The sequence below is a fragment of the Mus pahari genome, chromosome 12 (assembly GCF_900095145.1).
Source record: "Mus pahari chromosome 12, PAHARI_EIJ_v1.1, whole genome shotgun sequence".
Lineage (NCBI taxonomy): Eukaryota > Metazoa > Chordata > Mammalia > Rodentia > Muridae > Mus > Mus pahari.
In genome coordinates this window covers 85,170,959-85,190,706 of record NC_034601.1, presented here as the reverse complement: position 1 = coordinate 85,190,706, position 19,748 = coordinate 85,170,959, and the positions used below count along the sequence as shown (strand labels likewise).

The window sequence follows — 19,748 nt, the reverse complement described above, 5'->3', positions numbered from 1 at the left end:
AGGATTGTTTATTTGATGTTTTTACACTATACTGTGGTTTTCAGAACAGCTTATATATTTTAAAATTATTTATACAGCCAAAAGAAATGTAAACAATTAATTTGGAAGGTGGCTTGAAGAGAACAAAAAAGAGTGAGACTGAATGTTTTGCTTGATATTTATAATTATTGTATCAATTTTGAAGAAGAGGACTTTATAAGTTACTCTTTTTCTGAGATGAATGCTTTTTAAAATCATCACAGCCAATGAACCAGAATCTTACCCTCACCTAATGTCTGTGCAGAACCATTGTTCATTGAAACAGTTTATAAGTAACTTCATGGATAGACCATCTTAATACACACACCATTTTTTTAAATGAATGTAACCTGTTCCCTGTGGGCTGAGAATGATGACAATCACTCAAGTCAAATAGCTTTGACCATAGCAGGAAATCTGTATCCAAATAATTGTGCCTACAATTCATTCCTTGGCACAGCAGAACTGTCAACTCTTAGCTTAGCTACTATGGAGGTAAAAATCCTTTGGTGATGTGAGGGACATTGAAGTATAGCCTTATTACAATGAACTCCAATGTCTAACAATTGTTCTTATTTTGGGTTTCTACCACAGTAAGAGCCAAGATTTTAAAGCTCTACTAAAAACAAAACAATCAAACAAACAAAAATTTATCTATTTATGTTCATTTAATAACATGTCTATCATTTTTATGATTGGTATAAAAATATATATTGTGCTGAATATAATAAAAAATTAGTTCGGGCTGGTGAGATGGCTCAGCAGGTAAGAGCACTGACTGCTCTTCTGAAGGTCCTGAGTTCAAATCCCAGCAACCACATGGTGGCTCACAACCATCCATAATGAGATCTGTCACCCTCTTCTGGAGTTTTAAAAGACAGCTACAGTGTACTTACATATAATAAATAAATAAATCTTTAAAAAAAATTAGTTCAATTAAAAAAATATATATATAAGCATAACCAGTTCGACGAGAGTCTGACAACATGACCATTTAGTAAAGCACCAATAATAGGTTACATGCCAGGGCCTGAGACATGGGTTTTGGGTCAGGTTTACAGTGTTGGTCATGAATTCTCTTCTAATAAAAAGGCCTCCAGCGCAATCATAAAATGGTTGGCTATCTCCTGACGGTCATCACAGCAGTGATCTTGTCTGGCTGGGGGGGGGGGNGGGGGGNAGGNCCAGTAGCAGAGCATTAAGTACCCAGCCTGGGTGCAAGAGGTACAGCTCTGGAGTCATGTAAATCTAAATAGGAAATAAGTGCAGGAAAGAAGTGCAGCCAATACAGCCAACACAGGATGCAGCCAGTACGGAGGCATGGCTCAGTACTGTGCCTTGGCCAGAGCAGGAAGGTCGGTCCGCAGACTTGGAGACAGGTAGCCACTGTTCTCAACTTCATGTTCTCAAATTTGCAGTCCTCCTGCCTGAGCCTCAGGGCTATTTTGTGCAAAAGGTGTTTTAATGAGAGACATGACAGGGAGAGTGTGTGCTGAGCGGATGCTGAATGGGCTTTGGTGAGTTTTACTTTCCAGCGCCAGCAGGGACTTTACTACTGCATTACCCAGGGCTGGACAGATGGCTTGGCAGTTAAGAGCACTGGCTGCTCTTCCACGGGACTTGGGTTTGATTCCCAGCACCTCCGTGGCTGTTCACAACTGTCTGTAACCCCAGTCCCAGAGGGATCCAAACCCTCTTCTGGCCTTTATGGCTCCAGGCCTGCACAAGGCACATAGACACATGCAGGTAAACCATCCATATGTATAAAATAAAGTTAAAAAAAAATACTGTATGATGCCCCACAGAGAGGTCTCTAAAGACGGAGAGGACGAATTCCCTGCCCCATTAGTTTGAAGGATATTCTGTTCATCTTCCATCTCATTGCCTGATGCCCTGTGGTCGATTGCTTAATTAACACGCAGATTTTCTTTAGGATATCAACTTGCGAGTGAAGTGGCCCAACGATATTTATTACAGCGATCTCATGAAGATCGGTGGGGTTCTGGTTAATTCAACACTTATGGGAGAAACATTTTATATCCTCATCGGTAAGTTTTTAACACTTTTCCTCCGTCTTGTCTTGTCTTTTCTTTTCTTTTCTTTTCTTTTCTTTTCTCTTCTTTTCTTTTTTCTTTTCTTTTCTTTTCTCTCTCTCTCTTTCTCTCTCTCTCTCTCTTTTTTTAAGATCCAGCAATAACTCTCCTGGGCATATACCTCCGGGCATTTCTTAATATTAGCAAAAACAGCAAAATTAAATGTCTCCTGCATGTGCCTGTATCTGGAAGAGCAAGTGTGGGTTTGAGGTGGGTGTTCCCAGTCTTGCAGCTATAGAGTACGAGGTGACACAGAGAGGACCGGATGAGCGGAGAGCACGTCCAGGGCTCAGCAGCCCCGTCTGGCTGGGGCCGTGGAGCAGCCCCCGTCTGGCTGGGGCCGTGGAAACCGCCAGATTGCAGTTTCGCACCAAACAGATGTCTCTCCGCACGTCTGCTGCTCACGGAACTTGAAATGGCTGAAACAAATACTTTGCCATTTTATAATAAGCAGTAGGGTGATGTCTGGGGCGGTTAGCTTATCTGTCTACTTGGCCCCTGTAGAATCACTGGAGAGAGAGTCTGGACAAGGGGCTGTCCAGATCAGGTTGGTGAACATCTCTGTGGGGAATTGTCTAGATTATGTTAGCTGAGGCAGGAAAGCCTGGCCCGCTGTGGCTGCACCATCCTCTGCTTTCTTGCTGGGGTATTTACTGCAGTAACAGACACGGAACTGGAACAGTACCTAAGGCACATCCGCAGCCGGCCTTGCGTGCTTAGCTGTGAAACACCCCTAGCCAGTCAAAGTAAGATAGAGCCCTACACCTCAGCATATCCAGGAGGAGACTGCAGGCAGTTTCAGAAGTTTTTGGACCCTGGCATCCAACCACCAAGCTCCCCTAATTCCCAGGAGAGCCCACCTGTCACTCAGAAGTCAGCAAGAGACAGAAACCATGTGATCACGTCTCCAGTGCCAGCTGAAGAACACGAGGCCGTGTGTTTCCAATCCAGTAACCGGCAGCGTGTTCTAGACCAGCCACCCCATACCTCTAAAGCTCCACACTCCACATTTAAATGAGCAGTTGTACTAGGTGTAGATTCTGCCCAGCATGCACCAGCACTGAGGCCAGTGGATAGCTTCGAGAAAGAAACTAAAGGACAGGTGTCACTGTGGTATTGGCCGAGTGTGTAGCTTGTGTTATATCCTTAAAGCTTTGGGAGGTTGGGGAATCCAGAGGGACAGGATTCAGGGTTAGCATCAGAGTGTCCTGGCTTCTGAAAAGACACAGCCCACATTGATGGTGATTGATAGCATTATCTTCCCTCAGACTTTTAATCGATGAATGCTGGGAGAATCTGTACCCTTATCTAGAACAGCGGCTCCCAGCCCCCTTGGGGGCCACATATCAGATACCCTGAGTATCAGATATTTGCACTATGATTTGTAACAGTAGCAGAATTTCAGTTATGAAGTAGCAACAAAATAACTTGATGGTTGGAGGTCACCAAGGTGTGAGAAACTGGATTAAAGGCTCTCGGCATTAGGGAGGTTGAGAGCCCCTGATAGTGTCAGGGTGCTTGTTTTAAAATTGTTTTCCCCAGGTTGTGGATTCAATGTGACGAACAGTAATCCTACCATATGTATCAATGACCTCATCGAAGAACACAATAAGCAGCACAAGGCAGGCCTGAAGCCCCTGCGAGCAGACTGTCTCATAGCCAGGGCTGTGACCGTGCTGGAGAAACTGATTGACAGGTTTCAGGACCAAGGGCCCGACGGCGTTCTTCCCCTCTATTATAAATACTGGGTGCACAGGTCAGTGACCCCCCCTCGTTCTTTTAAAATTCCTTAAAGTTAGCACTTGAGTTTCTTAACAGGAAGGTCTAATAGTTATTTCTTAATTCTGATGGAAAAGCCCAGTGAGTACTAAGCCTGAGTTGGCCTAGCAGGAGTAAGAGGGACCAGGGTCCTGGGAGGGTGAGCTGGGAAGACCATGACACTGAGAAGAGCCGAAATGACTTTAGTGTGACCTATGAGGAGGCAGACACATCTGAGAGGTGGAGCCTTCCTCATCTCAAGGCGGGATCCCCACGGGACAATGGCGGCCCCACTTGCACCCAGCATCTGATAAGTCTACACTCAGTGGCCGAGGCTAGCCCTACATGCTAACACTTGTTCCCAGCATCCTCTGCAGCTGAGGTGTGAGAGCCACAGTGTGTAAGATGAGCCTCTACCCTTCCAAAATGAACTTAAGAGAAGGTGGGGCAGCTTCATGGCGTTATTGCTCCTCTTCCAGATGTTAGCACATCCAGTTAAGAGTGTTCTGGGTGAGGAGAGGCACAAATCACCAGCAATGGGATCAGAATTAGTATCATCCAGTACACAGAAGCCCCAGCCTAGCCCCGTGGCTGCCGAGTAAGTACTAGGGTATTTCACAGGGACAGAGAAGTTCCGAGGTCGCAATAGTAAGCCTTATCCTGTCGCCAGGACCCTAGTCCCCTTGTAATGGAAAGTCACCGAGCAAGATATCCCAGCCTTCCGTTGCCTCCCGTGACCCCAGTGTTGGTGTGCTTCATTTTCAGTGGTCAGCAAGTCCGCCTGGGGAGCATGGAGGGGCCACAGGTGTCTATTGTGGGCCTTGATGATTCCGGGTTCCTGCAGGTCCACCTAGAAGACGGTGGGGTTGTGACGGTGCATCCAGACGGAAACTCCTTCGACATGCTGAGAAACCTCATCGTTCCCAAGCGACAGTAACACACCTCCGTGTGTCCCCAGACAGCTTGGATCTGCTGCAGCAGCAGCAAGCCACAACAGGGAAGCTGCTCCTGGGATCTCCTGGGAGCTATGAGCAGGCGCACTCTGCTCGCATAACTGTTGTCTCTGCCTGCCTAGGGCCTGGGAAGCTAACACAGAGTTAGAGGCCAGTTGTTAATTCTTCAGGTTGTGGGTTCCCTGCCCCCACCCCTCCTCACCCCGGGATTTGGGACATATATATGTGGTTTTATTGGGTGTTTGAAGGTGCATCTGGTGAGGATTGACCGACAGGCGAAGAAGAGTCAGTTTAGCCTAGGAGTTTAGTTTGCCTTGTGAGGTGTGGAAGTGCTCTAACCCACGTGGGCTTGGATTTGTGTGTAGTGGGAGGAAAATCAGGAGCAAGGGGTTGGGAATAGCGGTGAGATAGTACAAATATATCCCAAGGCATGAAGGCCCTTAGCCCTCTGCTGTTAAAACAATGAGCACTCAGCTCAGGTGCATGCTCACTGCTGTCCAGAACACACAAGTGTTTACCTACACGTAGGGCTGTTGCTGTTTTTCTTAGTCAAGTTGGGCTTCTTGTAGTAGCCTAGAACACAGGGCTGAAGGGCGGCCACAGAGACGCTGCTGACCAGCGTGATCTCTTCTCCATGGTCAGGTGTGTCAGGCTTTACATGTTTAAGCCATGATGGCAGCTTCCTTAGAGACAGAGGCTTGCTCAGGCTGATGGGGACGTGGGCTCGCCCTCTTGCCCACACAAGGGAGGATTCTTGGAACTTTTAAGCTGATTAGTTGCAGGCTCTGTGCCACACCCCCATAAGCCTGTGTCCTCGTGCAGCACTGCACTGTAAGTCATGATTTCCTGGCCCCTGTTTCGTAATGTCATGAAAGAGAGAAAGACTGACACAAACATGCCATCAGTTTGGAGAGATGTATGAGCGTGCGGTACATGCCTGATTGTGCGCGCGCGCGCGTGTGTGTGTGTGTGTGTGTGTGTGTGTGTGTGTGTGTGTGTGTGTATGTGTGTGGCTTTAAAAGGAGATGTTCAAAATTTGATGTGCTAAAAGTCTCCGTGGAAGAACAAAGGAGAGGAAGCCTTTCTAGGTTTGTGCTTCCAGATGTGCTCCGTGCTTTCCCATGTACCTCCCGTCGCTGTGGAGCTTGTGAATCATACCCATCGCTGCCCGGCCTGAAAGAACCAGTTCCTGTCTGCCCTCCTGCTTCCTGCCATTTCCACTAAAGTGGGTGGAAAGGAAACGACGGAACAGAACACTTAGCTTTGAACAAGATCCTCGTCATAAACGAGTACCATCTTTACCCAGCTTATATAGTCAGGCCGACTCCAGAAACCAGAGGTTTTTCAGTATAGAAATCCATCACCCTCAGACTAGCAGAGACAGCCCCATTTGAAGCAAAAAATAACAGGGTAAACCTGACCAACCTGATGTGTGTGTGAGGGAATGTGACTTTAAAAGAACTTGAAGGTAACTTTTCTTGCAAATAAGACTTTGATTAAAATTTTTCTCAAAAAAAGAAAAAAGATACATACATAAATTTTAGTTCTGATATTTTTTAAATTCATGCGAGTTTAAATAAAACTGTACGCCACCCCAAATTATAAAATGACAGGCCCTCAAGAGAGCGTCTGTAAAATATCATCAAGAACAAAGATCTCCGAGCTTGATGTTGCAAAGGTTCATTTCTCAGACTTTGTAATATAAGGCTGGTCATCTCTCAGGACTGCCATCATTACATTTTAAATTTCTATGGGGGATTATTTAATGAAAAACATGCTATGTTTTATTTTAAGCTGAAAGCCTATTCTGGATAGTTCTACTTTGGGGGAAAAATGTTATCATTTAATTTCCTCTCTGTAAGTTAAAACTAATGAAGTGTGTTCATGTCAGGGCAGACAGAGATGCTCTGGGCATGCTGAGTGGCCCTGGAGTGGGTATACTGTTTAGGGTGTTCTTGCTTATGCAGACATGACACTCCTTGTCTAGAGAGACAACCTAGCCTGAAGCAGATGCTGCATTTCCCACTGGCCTGACTTTGCCTCACATGAACCAAAGACTTCAGATTCCACATTGTAGAGAGCATTCTGCCGATAGGGGTGTGAAGGCGCCACATGCGAGGGTAGTCACACTCTTAGCATCCCGGTATCTCCAGGAACTTTACAAGTCTCCTAACTTTGCTGCCTCCTAATCTTGAGCGCAGGTTACTCCTAGTGTAAACCTGCTTGCGTATCTACCCCTGGGTGCTGGAAGGCACATGTAAGCAAACACTGGGTTTCTCACAGCTCAGCTGAAGCAGCGAAGGCTTTGCTGTCCTGACATGCCAGCAACGCGGCAACCTCATTCCTGGTTCATCTCTATGCATCTTTGAAATAAACAAAAATGTAAACCTTTGCTACTTTTTTTTGTTTTTTAGCTTTTCAAAGAATCATCTCTGAAAAGATTACTATAAACCCATGCCTATAAAGTAATTCTACCAAAATAAACTTAGGATTTTCACTGTGGCTCCAGTCCATTCTTGCTTTACCCTGCGCTCATTAAGAATGGCCAGTAGCTTCTGATTACACTGTTTTTATTTGATATTTAAACATGCTTTTATAACAAAGATCACGTATAAGAATTCAGGAGCCTGGTACTTTGTGAGTCTTTATGTATTTTTGGCAGAAAGGAGATCTTACTAGTGGGGAAAAAGAAGTTCACAAAGGCTCAAAGTACAACCAAATCTTTTAACTGAAATGAGTGCTCGGCAACTCTGTTCTTTACGGGTGTTTCCGTTGTGAGAACTGATCAACTTTCATTAAAGATACTTTTGTCCTGAAGTTTTTTAATGGTATGTATCTTGCCTGGGTTTGGAATCAGCCTGCATCATGTACTGCAGATAACCCATAGGCAGCCAGAACTGCTTTGCTGGAAGGCCTGGGCTTCTGAAAGGGTGAAGGGAGTGGGGGTGGGGCAGGGAACCGGGCCCTTCCACCCCTTCCGGTCTCTGCAGAGGTATGAGTGGAATGGCTTTTCTAGAAAGGGGCTTCCAAGAACATAAAGGAATTCCTTTCCCTGGGAGGCCCTGTGCAGGGCCAAAGGCTTGAATTGGCTTAGGCATCAAGTCCGTTTGATCTATCATTTGTGTCAACATGCTCCATCTTAGGTAGGGCCCACAGTAATGTTGTTGTTGTTGTTGTTGTTGTTGTTTTGTGAAAGAAAGCACATCATTATTAAAGCTTCATAGAGTTGAGAAAAGATACCAGGGCAGAGTCTTAAGGATGAGGATAACAGTATGAAGTTGCCATGGTAACTGCTTGGCAACTTTGTCTGAGTCCATAACCTCTGGAAGCCAGTTTAGTAGCTCTCTGAGGAACCTTCCTTTCTATTGTCGACCATGAAAAGTGGTGATGTTTATCCAAATAAGGAAATGTTTACTAATACACATTTTAATTTTTAGGAACACACAGACTCCCTTATATTTGTTTACATTATCATGTATAAATCTACAACAGGGTCATTCTCTCTCTCTCTCTCTCTCTCTCTCTCTCTCTCTCTCTCTCTCTCTCTCTCTCTCTCAGATACACACACACACACACAAAACCTTTCCCATTAACCTCCTTCATGGTTTGTGCTTAGTGGATACAGGTTGGCACAAGAGCAGTTAAGTGGAACTTTATTGAAAAATGTTGGTGCAAATGCCCACGGATCAAACACAGACCTTCCGAGAACCATGAGACTCGTGAGCATAAAAGCTTGGCTTGTCATGTGCAGGTGCTGAGAGCATCGAGTGCTGAGAGCCGCTATCCCGTGACCCAGTGCCTTCCACATACACTGCTGGTCCTAACCTTGCCAACTCTATAGGGAATAAACAGGGTCCTCACTAAGTGACACAGAAAGCGGGCTGAAGTTTACACCTTGAGAGTTCTCCAGGCCACTGATTCTTGGGGGTGTTATGATCTTGACTGTCACCCAGCTTCTGAAGGACCACACAGGCCAAACAGTTCCACATGAGGTTTATTGGGAGAGAGGGGGGCAAGGTGGTGGCAGAAAGAGAAGGGGGGAAGAGAGAGAGATCAAGGGGGGCTTTCTTTATATCTGGATGATGATGTAGTCACAGGTAAAGGTGGAAGGTGAGCCATGTGGATTCTGGGAATATGGTGGCTGTTGCCTTGGCAACAGGTGTGCAGGTCCCACCTATGTGATGTCACAGGTTCCAGAGGCCCTGATGCCCACAGTGGATTTTTTTCATTTTGTTTTGTTTTAATGTGGAACCTTTCTGTACAGGTGGGAAGAGTTTCCTAAAGTAAAGGGGGTTTTGTTGTGGTTGGCTGGCTTTCCCAAACAGGCTTTCTCTGTGTAGCCCTGGCTGTCCTGCAACTCACAGAGATCCTCCTGCCTCTGCCCCCCACTTGCTGAGATTAAAGGCATACTCCACCACTGCCAGGCCCACGTAAACTACACGTTTTTAAAGTAAATGGATGCGATATTTCCTGTGTAGAGAAATAGAATGGCGGCAATCAAAGCAGATACTTATTGGTCAAGGCGGATGTCCAGGTCAAAGCAATGAGAAAATTTTTGAATAGTGTTTTTCTCTTTTTTTTTTCCATACTCGTGTCCAAACCAGCATCTCCTGCCTGCCAGGCAAGCAGTGGGCCACTGAGCCACACCCCCAGCCCTAAATAGTGACCCCCCCCAAAAATGCATACTCCTATAAATAAACCATAAATGTGAAACAAAAGTAATGGAAGTTTATTTTTAAACACTGCTGGTAAGTTTATAAAAAGGGTCTCCATTCACCTGTTACACACAACATGTTCGTATGAAGCTCTTGCTACGTAGAAAATGCTTAAATGTATACACCACTTTCATTACATCCCTTAAGCATGTTTTTCTTCCACAAGGTGCAGTCTGTTCCGGTTTCCGTATTGCACATGCAGTTTAACTAGCTTTAGGAGTTCCTACTTGCAAGCAAACACAAGCGTAGGACTAGCAAATCTGTGCGGGCTGGAGGGATGCTGCCAGGGAGGTATGGTTGACAGGGCCATTCTCTAACATGCCTGGCTATATATATTCTTTTTTGCATTTAATGCCTACTTCATATTTTGAAGGTGCAACTTGTGTCAACCAGAGTTCCTAAGGGCTCGGTTATGAACGAGCTTGTTGATGTGCTTCTGAAGCACACCCGTGTCCACGCACACAATAGGCTTGCACGTCTGCCTCCTTAGCCTCCGTTTGTTGGCCTTTGTATTTTTAAAAGGATTAAATTTAAAAATGAGATGCATGAGTTCAAAGACAGCAGAAACTGTTGTCTGCTCGTGGGACTTACAAGGATAACATTCTGCCTTTACAAGTGTCCAAAAGGACTCTGAAGGGACTTTCCACCCTGTCTGTACCCCTCGGGAACAGAGGACCACGGAGAGGGGGGGCGGGGGGGAAGTGAGGGACTTAAAGTGGCAATCGTCTGCCAAGTTGTATGCAATGTCTTGAATTCCCATTATTGGACCTCGGCTTGATTGGCTTCATGGTGAGGAAACCACGATCCCTAGAAACGGTAGTTTGAGGTCACAGGTTGACATCTGGATGCTCAGCCCCGTGAAAACCGGCCCTTGGACAGGGATGGGCAGTCCCTTCTCCCCATTCTCCAACTGCGTCCCAACCCTCTACACCAGCATCTACGGTAAAAATCTAAAAGTCGGCTTCGGAGTTCTATTAAAATAGTTGTCTCTGTATAAATTAATTTATATCGTGCATATACAGTTCGCCCCTCCATCTGCTGGACCTTGGGGGTGAAAAAGGAACCAGAGAAGACCTGGCCTATGGCTTCTCCCTGCGGGTCGCCCTGCCGAGCGGGACTGGCCTTGGCGGGTCACCTGCCATTGGTGATGATGACCGAGGCGCCCAGGTAGTGCGGCCGGGGCGCGCCGGGCGCAGAGGCGGCGACCGGGCCGGGGTGTCGGGGCCGCAGCGAGCCGGCCGCCTCGGGGGCTCCGGGCGCAGCGCTCCCCAGAGGCCCGCGGCGTGCCAGCACGCGGTGGTAGTTGAGCAGCACGAAGGGCAACTGCGCCGGCGCCTGCGGCTCGGGGGCGGGCGGCACGCAGCACTCGGGGGGCGTTCGGGCCAGCGCCAGCCGGGCTGCGTCCCGGGACGCCTGGCGAGCCGCCTTGGCGGGGCCCAGCGCCGGCTCCTCGCGGTAGTGGCCGCAACTCGGGAAGCTTGGGGGTGCGGGGTCCTCGCCGAACCTGCGCGCGGCTGCGGAGGGCGCTGCGGAGGTAAGAGACAAGTGAGAGGATTGTAGGGGAGGAAGTCGCCCACTCAGAAACGTGTCCATCCTCTGCTCTGCACTGAGCCACACGTACCCTCAACCCTGCCCAGCCACAGGCATCTGTAACCTTGCACAGAGACGCACGCGCCTTCAATCGTTCAGAGAGAGCCACAAGGTCCTCCTCGGTCCTGCACTGAGCTACACGTGCCCTCACACGTGCAGAGCGACGTGGTCCTGCACCATCACGCACAGAGTCATGGGATCCTCCACCATACACTACCACACCACACGCGCCCTCCATCGAGCACAGAGCTACTTAGCCCTCCTCCGTTGGTCCGTGCCACCCCTTGTGCATTCCAGGCCAGCGCACATTGTTGGAAACGTGCTGAGAGCTTTAGAGGAACAGGTGGGATTCATTCTGAGTAACACACTTAACGCAACAGCTCCACATACTCCAGTGTGTCATCAATATGCAAAGATGCTTTAAAGCCACATGGAGCTAGTGGACAGCTGCAGAATCGAAGCCAAGTAGACCCTTCTTCACAGCATACACATTCACAGTCTACCCATTTTACTAATCCCTCAATACGGTGGGGGTGGGCATGGGGGGGTGGTAACCACCCTGTGCTATTTAGTAGGCCCATAATTAAAAGTATTAACTGTGCCCATTCAAGTAACTCCCCCGGGCTTTCCCATAAGGCCGTTGTTTTTCTTTAATACCAAAGACTGGTAAGTTGGTCATAAATTGCCTCAAATTAGCACCTTCAGTCCTTCCCCAAGCCCCTTCTTATCAAATGTGACAAGCAGGCGGCTGCCAACCATTTTTGCTTTAAAATAGTAATAAAAGCCGGATTCCGTGTGTTATATCATTGGCCAGTCCTCAGATACAAAGAAATAAGTCTGGCTCACATGGATGTTTGCAAGGTCTTCCCCCTTTTCTTTCCATGACTGTGAAGGACCCTTGCATAGATGAGTGTTGGGAATCCAACCATCCCAAGGGTGGGATCATGGCTTCGGGAACAGGCTGGCGCCAACGTGGGGCAGGCCCCAGTGGCTGGTTGGTCTCTTCTAAATTGTCTGCTTTGGAAAACAATGTTCTCCTTATGTCCACAAAGGCCCGATTTCTCCCGTAATTGTCCCTCTGCTCAGATCTGGCCACAAACTGTAGACTGATCACAATATGGAGTCATAGCCTCAGAGTTTACACAGAAAGCAAAGCCGGAGAGACAGAGTGAGGGAAAGAGAGGAGAGAAGGAGAGACGACTGTGTTACACGGGAGTGTGGGGGAACACACTGAGACATGATTGTGTCTGGGGGAGGCACACACTTCAGGGAGCTACTTAATAAAGGCTAGTGATACTTTTTCCTAAGCCATAGCATCCAAGTGTGACATTTACTCCCATCTTAGCAGTTCCTGCAGAACTAGCAGGCCCCTAGAGTATGCCAAGTAGGCTCCCTACATAGGCTGTGGTCCCATTTCACAGACAGAAAGGCAGAGGCTTGAAGGTGTTCATTGTTCTCTGCTCATGGCTTTTGTCCCCAAGGCTGGGCATTTCTGCATTTGTTTTCTGTAGTTTGAGAACCCCGGTCTGGGAAGAGAACTAAAGTCTGTCATTCGCTCTGTGGAACAGTGAAAAGGATGCAGCTAGAGTGTGGTCAAACATGGGAGCTGGTTTGGAAAATCACTTTTGCCTCCCTGTGGGGTCATGAATAAGGCCAGAACTGATATGGGGACTGGGCACTCAGCTTCTCTCTGCTGTTTATGCCATCTCCACCCATGTAACTCACGCCCATGAAACCATGATGGGCAATAGGAAGCAAGGTAATCCCTGCTTAGAAGCAGAAGAGGCCAGTTTGCCCAAAGCATGAGGATTCTTTTTCCATCTACCACCCACTGCTACTGAGGCTGAACCCCTGCCCTTCCCCTCATGTAAATGGGACCCACCTTCATAGTTTGGCACAAGTCCATGCCGGGCAGCATTCACAGGAGGCTCAGAAAGGTTTTTAGCTGGCGACGGGCTGCTGGGCACTAGAGAGTTGGCACAGTGCCACTGGCATTCGCTGCTGGCTGGCAGTGTGCTCAGGAAGAAGCGTGCCACCTCACATGGGGATCCTTGGGGCTGCCCGAACTTGGCGGGCAATCCTGGCTTCTTGCTGCTGAAGACGTGAGAGTCCAATGGGAAGTGTCCATAATGGTAGGAGAAGGGGAGGCTGTAGGGCGGCCCATATAAAAGGTCGCTGGCTTCTGAATGGAGCTGCTGTTCCGGGGGAGCCACAGCATTTGTGGGGGAACTAGTTCTCCAGTTTCCCGCCTGGCTGCACTCCAGTTTGTCCATTTGGAAGGAGCAGTATTGCTGCACGGTAAGGGAAGGCAGAGGAGAGGCCAAGGTAAGCTACCTCCTAGCCGCACAAGACCGGAGGTTAAGGGGCCCCCCCATGCTGGGGCTGGCCTGACCCTAGTGTTACCACAAGGTCCCTGAGTGGAAAGAATTTATTCTCTAAGATGACCACACACCAGATGGTTGTGGACACTTGCCACTTGCCACCTCCCAGAGCTTAATAATGACACTTTGAGAGGAGAAATCTCATTTTGAGATTACCATAAGCCAAGTGAAGTAGTATATACTTCTCCTCCAAGCTGTTTATGGGACCCTTTCTCTCTCTGCAAGGACACCCCTTGCTCAGAGTTCATGCCCGGGTGTCCTGAGTCCCCAGAGAGATGCCGTCTTGCCCCATGTGTGTTTTACCTGTGGGGGATATGGGTTGGTTCTCAGCTTTGTCTTCATCTTTGTGTTTTTGGGTTTAGCTGATTTCCTAGTTTCTTGTGAGGTAGACAAGGTGGTTCTCCAGGACTCCTGGGACTTAGAGGTTGATACCTGGTCCAGAGACAGCTGAAGTTCCTTGTATTCAACATCCCTGAAATGCAAGAGTGGGCAAGTCACGCCCAGCAGCTCCTGCGTGGAGGAAGAGCTGCACCCCCTGAGCGAGCTCCTCCTCCAGTCCCAGAGCATCTCTTATGGACGGACACATGGTCCTGACAGAGGCCACCAGCAGCTCCAGTGTGGTGACCGTGAGTTCTGAGCAAGATTAGTACTGTTTGGCAAGAACAGGGGGGTTGTAATGTGCATTCTCCAAACCCATTCAGTCCATATACATGACCCGAGGCCGCTCTTGACCACGGCAAGGGGTGGGCATGCTAACAAGACACAGGCAGCAACCCCTATGACCCTCATGACCCCTACTGGACTGTGTGTCTGAGGCTTCTCTGTTGGGGGACCCAGAAGCTGGGTGGGATGGACCTGTGGGGACCCAACTCCCAGCCTTGCCTACTTTCACACAGACTCATGTCGAGCCTGCAGACTCAACTTGGCAAAGTCACAATTCCCAAGGGGAGAGTTATTGCTAGATGCTGTCAGGCCTGGCTAGTGTAACGAAGGGACAGAGGCATTTTCTCCCATGTGGTTTTGCCAGATCATTCCTCCTAAAACTTGTAGTAGCCTGGTGATCGCTCTGTGGAAGAACTTGGGGTCTGAATCCTCAGTGCTCAGGATGCAAAGGAGGGCCCTTCATTGTCTGAAGCTAGGGCTGAGAGGCAAGTGTACCACCACTGCTCACGCTGAGCCACGTTCCAGGAAGGTTTGCCTGTGACTTCTAGTGGATTTACACATAACTGCATCTGAGTCTTTTGGTGGCCTATTCCTGAAAGCCCAGCACTTGGGAGGCTGATGGGGCCTGGGAGTCATGAGATAGAAGCTAGCCTCAACTAATGATATGACTCTGTCCCAAAACATTTTTTTTCCAGTAAAATCTGGGGTCTTCCAGGCACCAAATATTCGACCACGCTGGTAACAGAATATGTGAGAAGACAGAGAAACGGGAGAGAGCACCTGTCCCTGAAGGCAGAGGCACAGATAGATGTGTATAACTGATACAGGACATATACCCACCCTCCTTGCACTCTGTCCCCTCCTGGGCCCCTCTCCCTGCGAGTCTCCCCCATCATCCTTGCTGCCGCTCCCCAGCACAGGTTAATGGTTGGGAGCTCCCGATCTACCAGATTATAAACAGATTGTAAAACAAAAAGGGAGACAAAGAGTCCAGAGAACGAGGAACGGGAAGGGACACTTCTTGGAGCATTGTGACAGGGACAGAGGAGAGAGCAAGGAGAGAAACAAATGTGGCTGACTTACGTGAGAACATAATTGACACTCACGATGCAGTGAGGCCTGGAGGAACGGCTGTTGTGCACCACAGTGGCGTAGCTCTGCACCCAGACCCAACCGCCCAGCTTGGACAGCAGCCGGTAGTATTTGGTGGTGACCTGGCCCTTCACAAGCACTGTAAGCACAAGGTAACATGAATTCTGGAGCTCTGAAGGTCTGGTCCCACCCCTGACACACACAACACAGCCATCCAGGGCAAAGGAAGGACTCTAACAGAGTGGGTGAGCTTTCATCATACAAACTTGCATATGTGTGAGTATATACCACACACACACACACACACATACACACACACACACACACACACACACACAAGAATGTCACCTACAACTTTGCACAGTCTCTGGAGTGGTCCCTCCCCTCTTGTTAAGAGCCCTGACTTAATGGTCACCACTTTCACAGGAGGAAAAGCCCCCCAGACAGCACCAGGACCTTCCGAGTGATTGACCTGATTAACTTTTTAGTATTCAAATGCCCCCGATTATGTTTTAATCCCCCAAACCTTTAATGGGCAGAAGGACTTAGTGGTTTAAACAGAGGGCTAATTTTAGTGCATCTGACCAAGTATCAGATTGGTGTGATGTTTACCATCTGCCAAGCTCTGTATGTTCACAGAGAACCCGCGCTCCCTCCTCAAGTGTCTTTTATATTTTCTTCGCAATTACCCATTTTCCTCGGGCTGTTAATTTCCTGTGTTGCTCATGTAAGAAAGCCCTCGGTGTCTTAGTCAGGGTTTCTATTCCTGCCCAAACATCATGACCAAGAAGCAGTTGGGGGAGGAAAGGGTTTATTCGGCTTACACTTTCCACATTGCTGTTCATCACCAAGGAAGTCAGGACTGGAACTCAAGCAGGTCAGGGAGCAGGAGCTGATCCAAAGGCCATGGAGGGTTGTTCTTTACTGGCTTGCTTCCCCTGGCTTGCTCAGCCTGCTCTCTTATAGAACCCAAGACTACCAGCCCAGAGATGGCACCACCCACAAGGGGACNCACATACACTCACACACAGAGACACATACACAGAGACAGAGACACACAGCCACACACACACTCACACACATAGACACACAGAGACACAGACACAGACACTCATACTCACACACACAGACACACAGAGACACAGACACACACAGAGACACACACACAGAGACAGACACACAGACACACACACACACACACAGAGACACACAGAGACACAGACATACAGAGACATACACAGAGAGACAGAGACACACATAGACACATACACAGACACAGACATACACACAGAGACACACATAGAGAGACAGAGACACACAGACACACACAGACACACACATATACAGAGAGACACACAGACACACACGCACACACTCATGCTCTAGAACTTTCCTGCTCTTCAAGGCAGGGCAGGCCTGGGGCCCTACCGGAAACCACCTGAGCAGAGAGACCAGAGGAGAAGGAGAAGGCCAAAGAAGCTCAGGCTGTGATGGAGCTAGCTTGTGCTGAAGGACACAGACACACACACAGACACACACACTGAGAGAAAGCAGACACATACAGAGAGAAAGCAGAGACACACACACTCAAACAGGCATATACACACACGCACAAGCACACATGCACACACACTTACATACACAGAGAGACTTCATGATGGTTACTCAGAGCACTCAGATCTAAAAGCTGTGCGCCAGAAGAACATGCACAAACCTCCCAAGAGTAACCATCAAAGCAAACACTGAGCGGGCGCTCACGCGACTCCTTGACTCTAAGGCAGGTGCCCTCCAGCAGGCACTCAGAAAGAAAGGAAGGGACTGTGTCTGGCCCTTTATGTGACATGCTCACCGTAGGCAAATCCATAGGGCCAGAGCCACAGGTCAGCCACTTCTGGAGAGACTGGGAGTGTTGGGCAGTCACATAAAGGCTTCAGCTGTAAACACTCCAAAACCCACAGAAAATGGCTCAAAAGGGTGGCAGGGCATGCCAGCCAGCTGATTGGTGGTGAGGGCCCGGCCTGGGGCTGGTGGCAGGCGACTCAGAGCTCTCTAGAAAGCAGTCTGGCGGCTCCCTGGAGCCATGCACATCACTTGGAGGGACAGGGTATGCAGGAATTGCGCATGATGTAAACAGACCTGTATGCAGGAAGATTTCCTGCAATCCTGTTTAAAGACCAAGAGCTTCTTTGGAGGGGACTGTGCGTTCCAGGGGGGAAGGTTGAGACTGCGGAGCTCTGTGCAGACACCGAAATGCTTGACTGTGATTGGTGACTGGAGGATGCATGTGACACAGAGGAAAGAGGAGAGGCGAGATGCAGAAATGAGTGTAACCCTAACTTAAGAAAATGGGCCGGTGGGCACATGCCTGCTCGAAGTTCGATCTTCTACTACTGTCTTCCTCATTCATAGAAGAAGGATCATTACAGTCCCTGACATACAGTTGCAAAGGCTAGACCTTTCCTGAGGGAACCCTGGCCGACAGATGGGGCTCCACACACACGCACTCTTATCTGACCGGCTTCTCATCTTCTAAAGTTCTAGCAAAGAGAGTGTTTGAGTTTTCTAATTAGAGTGAACAATCAGATATTTTGTTTTAACATGGGAAAGTGTTTTGTCTGAGAGGTTGGGAAGCAGAAATGCAGCATACTCGAGGCCCTGAGCCTTTAGGAACATCTGTGGAGATGCATGCAGTAATCTTGCCATGTAACAGCCACCTCACCGTGCTGTGTGACAGCCATCCCTCTGACCCTGCTGTGTGACAGCCATCCCTCTGACCCTGCTGTGTGACAGCCATCCCTGTGATCCTACTGTGTGACAGCCATCCCTCTGACCCTGCTGTGTGACAGCCATCCCTCTGACCCTGCTGTGTGACAGCCATCCCTCTGACCCTNCTGTGTGACAGCCATCCCTCTGACCCTGCTGTGTGACAGCCATCCCTCTGACCCTGCTGTGTGACAGCCATCCCTCTGACCCTACTGTGTGACAGCCATCCCTCTGACCCTACTGTGTGACAGCCATCCCCGTGACCCTACTGTGTGACAGCCATTTTACCTACTCCTTTCTGCTCAGGATTAATTCTGGTTTCTCAGTACATTTGCTTGGCCAGGGTGGGATCTCCTCTGTGAACATGGACAAGGCCGTAGAGTAAGGTATTTACAGTGCTTCCTTGACCATCTGCTTTCCCCATCCCTATGACATCATAGGAAGTGATATCTTCATGAAATGGAGTTTTCCTTACCAAGTTACACAAAGGGCCTGCACCCACAGCTGAAGTAAGATCAGAGGTGTGAAGAGCATCCCCGCTACAGGCTGAACTGTGCCACCCAAACAGCTGAAACTCTCACCCCTAGCACCACAGAACATGACCAGTGACTTTATAGAGGTTAATATGGTGGCACAAGGCATGGGCCCTGACCTGCTATGACCAATGTCTTTGTAAGATAATGGGACCATGGACCATGGGAACAGACACACGGATGCCTGAGCACTTAGAGCACTGGGAAGATACTGAGGAGAGGAGGGACCGTGCTGACACCTTGAACAGGACGTGTGCCTCACAGCTGTGGAGAAATGAAGGCTCTTGTTAGAGCTATCTGGGCTGTGTGGTGGTTGGTGAACAGCAGGGTCCTCAAGAAAGAAGCTATGTCACTTCTGTGGGGTTCTAAGGAGCCAAACACAGTTAGGTGCTCCTGTGAGAGGAGAGACAACAGCCTAGGGCACCGGGCTGGGGTCAGGGTGGGGGTGGGGGTGGCTCAGCGCCTTTCACAGAGCAGGAGCTGCGAGGATAGCCATGAGGTCATGGCTGGTAATCAATGGGGATCTCAGACAAGGAAGGAGAGGCGTCTGTGTACAGGAGACTGGGAGACAGCTGAACGGCAGCCAAGCAGAGGGGGAGCCTGAGGAGGAACTGAGAAGTGGGTTCTGGGGCTCTGAGGCTTTGGGGCTAGTTGGTGGTTGCTTCCAGCTGCAGGCACCTGCTCTCCTGCTGGAGATCTCACTTAAGCAAAGCACACTCTCACCAGATATGGAATGAGTCAGGGGATTAATGTCACTCACAAGCACTTCCTAGCTGAGAACGACAGGAACTGCCTTGGAGACATGCTGGTCACTTTTTCCTCTTTTACCCCATTAATTGGAGGCATACGGTTCCCACTGGCTCCCAGAGCACCCCAGGACTGAGGGTCAGCTGGGAAGGCAGCAGCCAGTGAGGTTCCTGTACTTTCCTTTTGAGAAAAGGTCTCATGTATCCCAAGAGGTCACAAACTCTCTGTAAAGATAAGGATGCCTGCCTGGGAGTCACAGGCCTTCAATCCCAGCATCAGAGACAGGGCCAGGCAGATTTCTGAGTTCAAGGCCAGCTGGTCTACAGAGTGAGTTCCAGGACAGCCAAGCTATGCAGTAAGACCCTCTCTGTCTATCTGTCTGTCTGTCTGTCTGTCTGTCTGTCTGTCTGTCTCTCTCTCTCTCTCTCTCTCTCTCTCTCTC

At 48.9% G+C, this 19,748-nt stretch overlaps 2 protein-coding genes across 6 annotated transcripts in view; one reads left to right on the top strand and one right to left on the bottom strand.

Annotated features, from left to right (window-relative positions):
• Nucleotides 1-7,213, top strand: part of Hlcs (holocarboxylase synthetase) — a 171,824-nt gene extending 164,611 nt beyond the window's left edge. For all 5 annotated transcript variants that reach the window (XM_029544594.1, XM_029544591.1, XM_029544593.1 and 2 more), the window contains 3 exons: nucleotides 1,952-2,066; nucleotides 3,654-3,867; nucleotides 4,635-7,213. In XM_029544594.1, coding sequence (XP_029400454.1) covers nucleotides 1,952-2,066; nucleotides 3,654-3,867; nucleotides 4,635-4,806 — 501 coding nt within the window. In that variant the 3' untranslated portion in view covers nucleotides 4,807-7,213. The remainder of the gene's footprint in view (nucleotides 1-1,951; nucleotides 2,067-3,653; nucleotides 3,868-4,634) is intronic.
• Nucleotides 7,214-9,528: 2,315 nt separating this feature from the next.
• Sim2 (SIM bHLH transcription factor 2) overlaps nucleotides 9,529-19,748 on the bottom strand; it is a 41,208-nt gene continuing 30,988 nt past the window's right edge. Inside the window, exons 8-11 of the mRNA XM_021209244.1 lie at nucleotides 15,255-15,402; nucleotides 13,812-13,980; nucleotides 13,010-13,418; nucleotides 9,529-11,063 (exon numbers count right to left, since the gene is read on the bottom strand). Coding sequence (XP_021064903.1) covers nucleotides 10,669-11,063; nucleotides 13,010-13,418; nucleotides 13,812-13,980; nucleotides 15,255-15,402 — 1,121 coding nt within the window. The 3' untranslated portion in view covers nucleotides 9,529-10,668. The remainder of the gene's footprint in view (nucleotides 11,064-13,009; nucleotides 13,419-13,811; nucleotides 13,981-15,254; nucleotides 15,403-19,748) is intronic.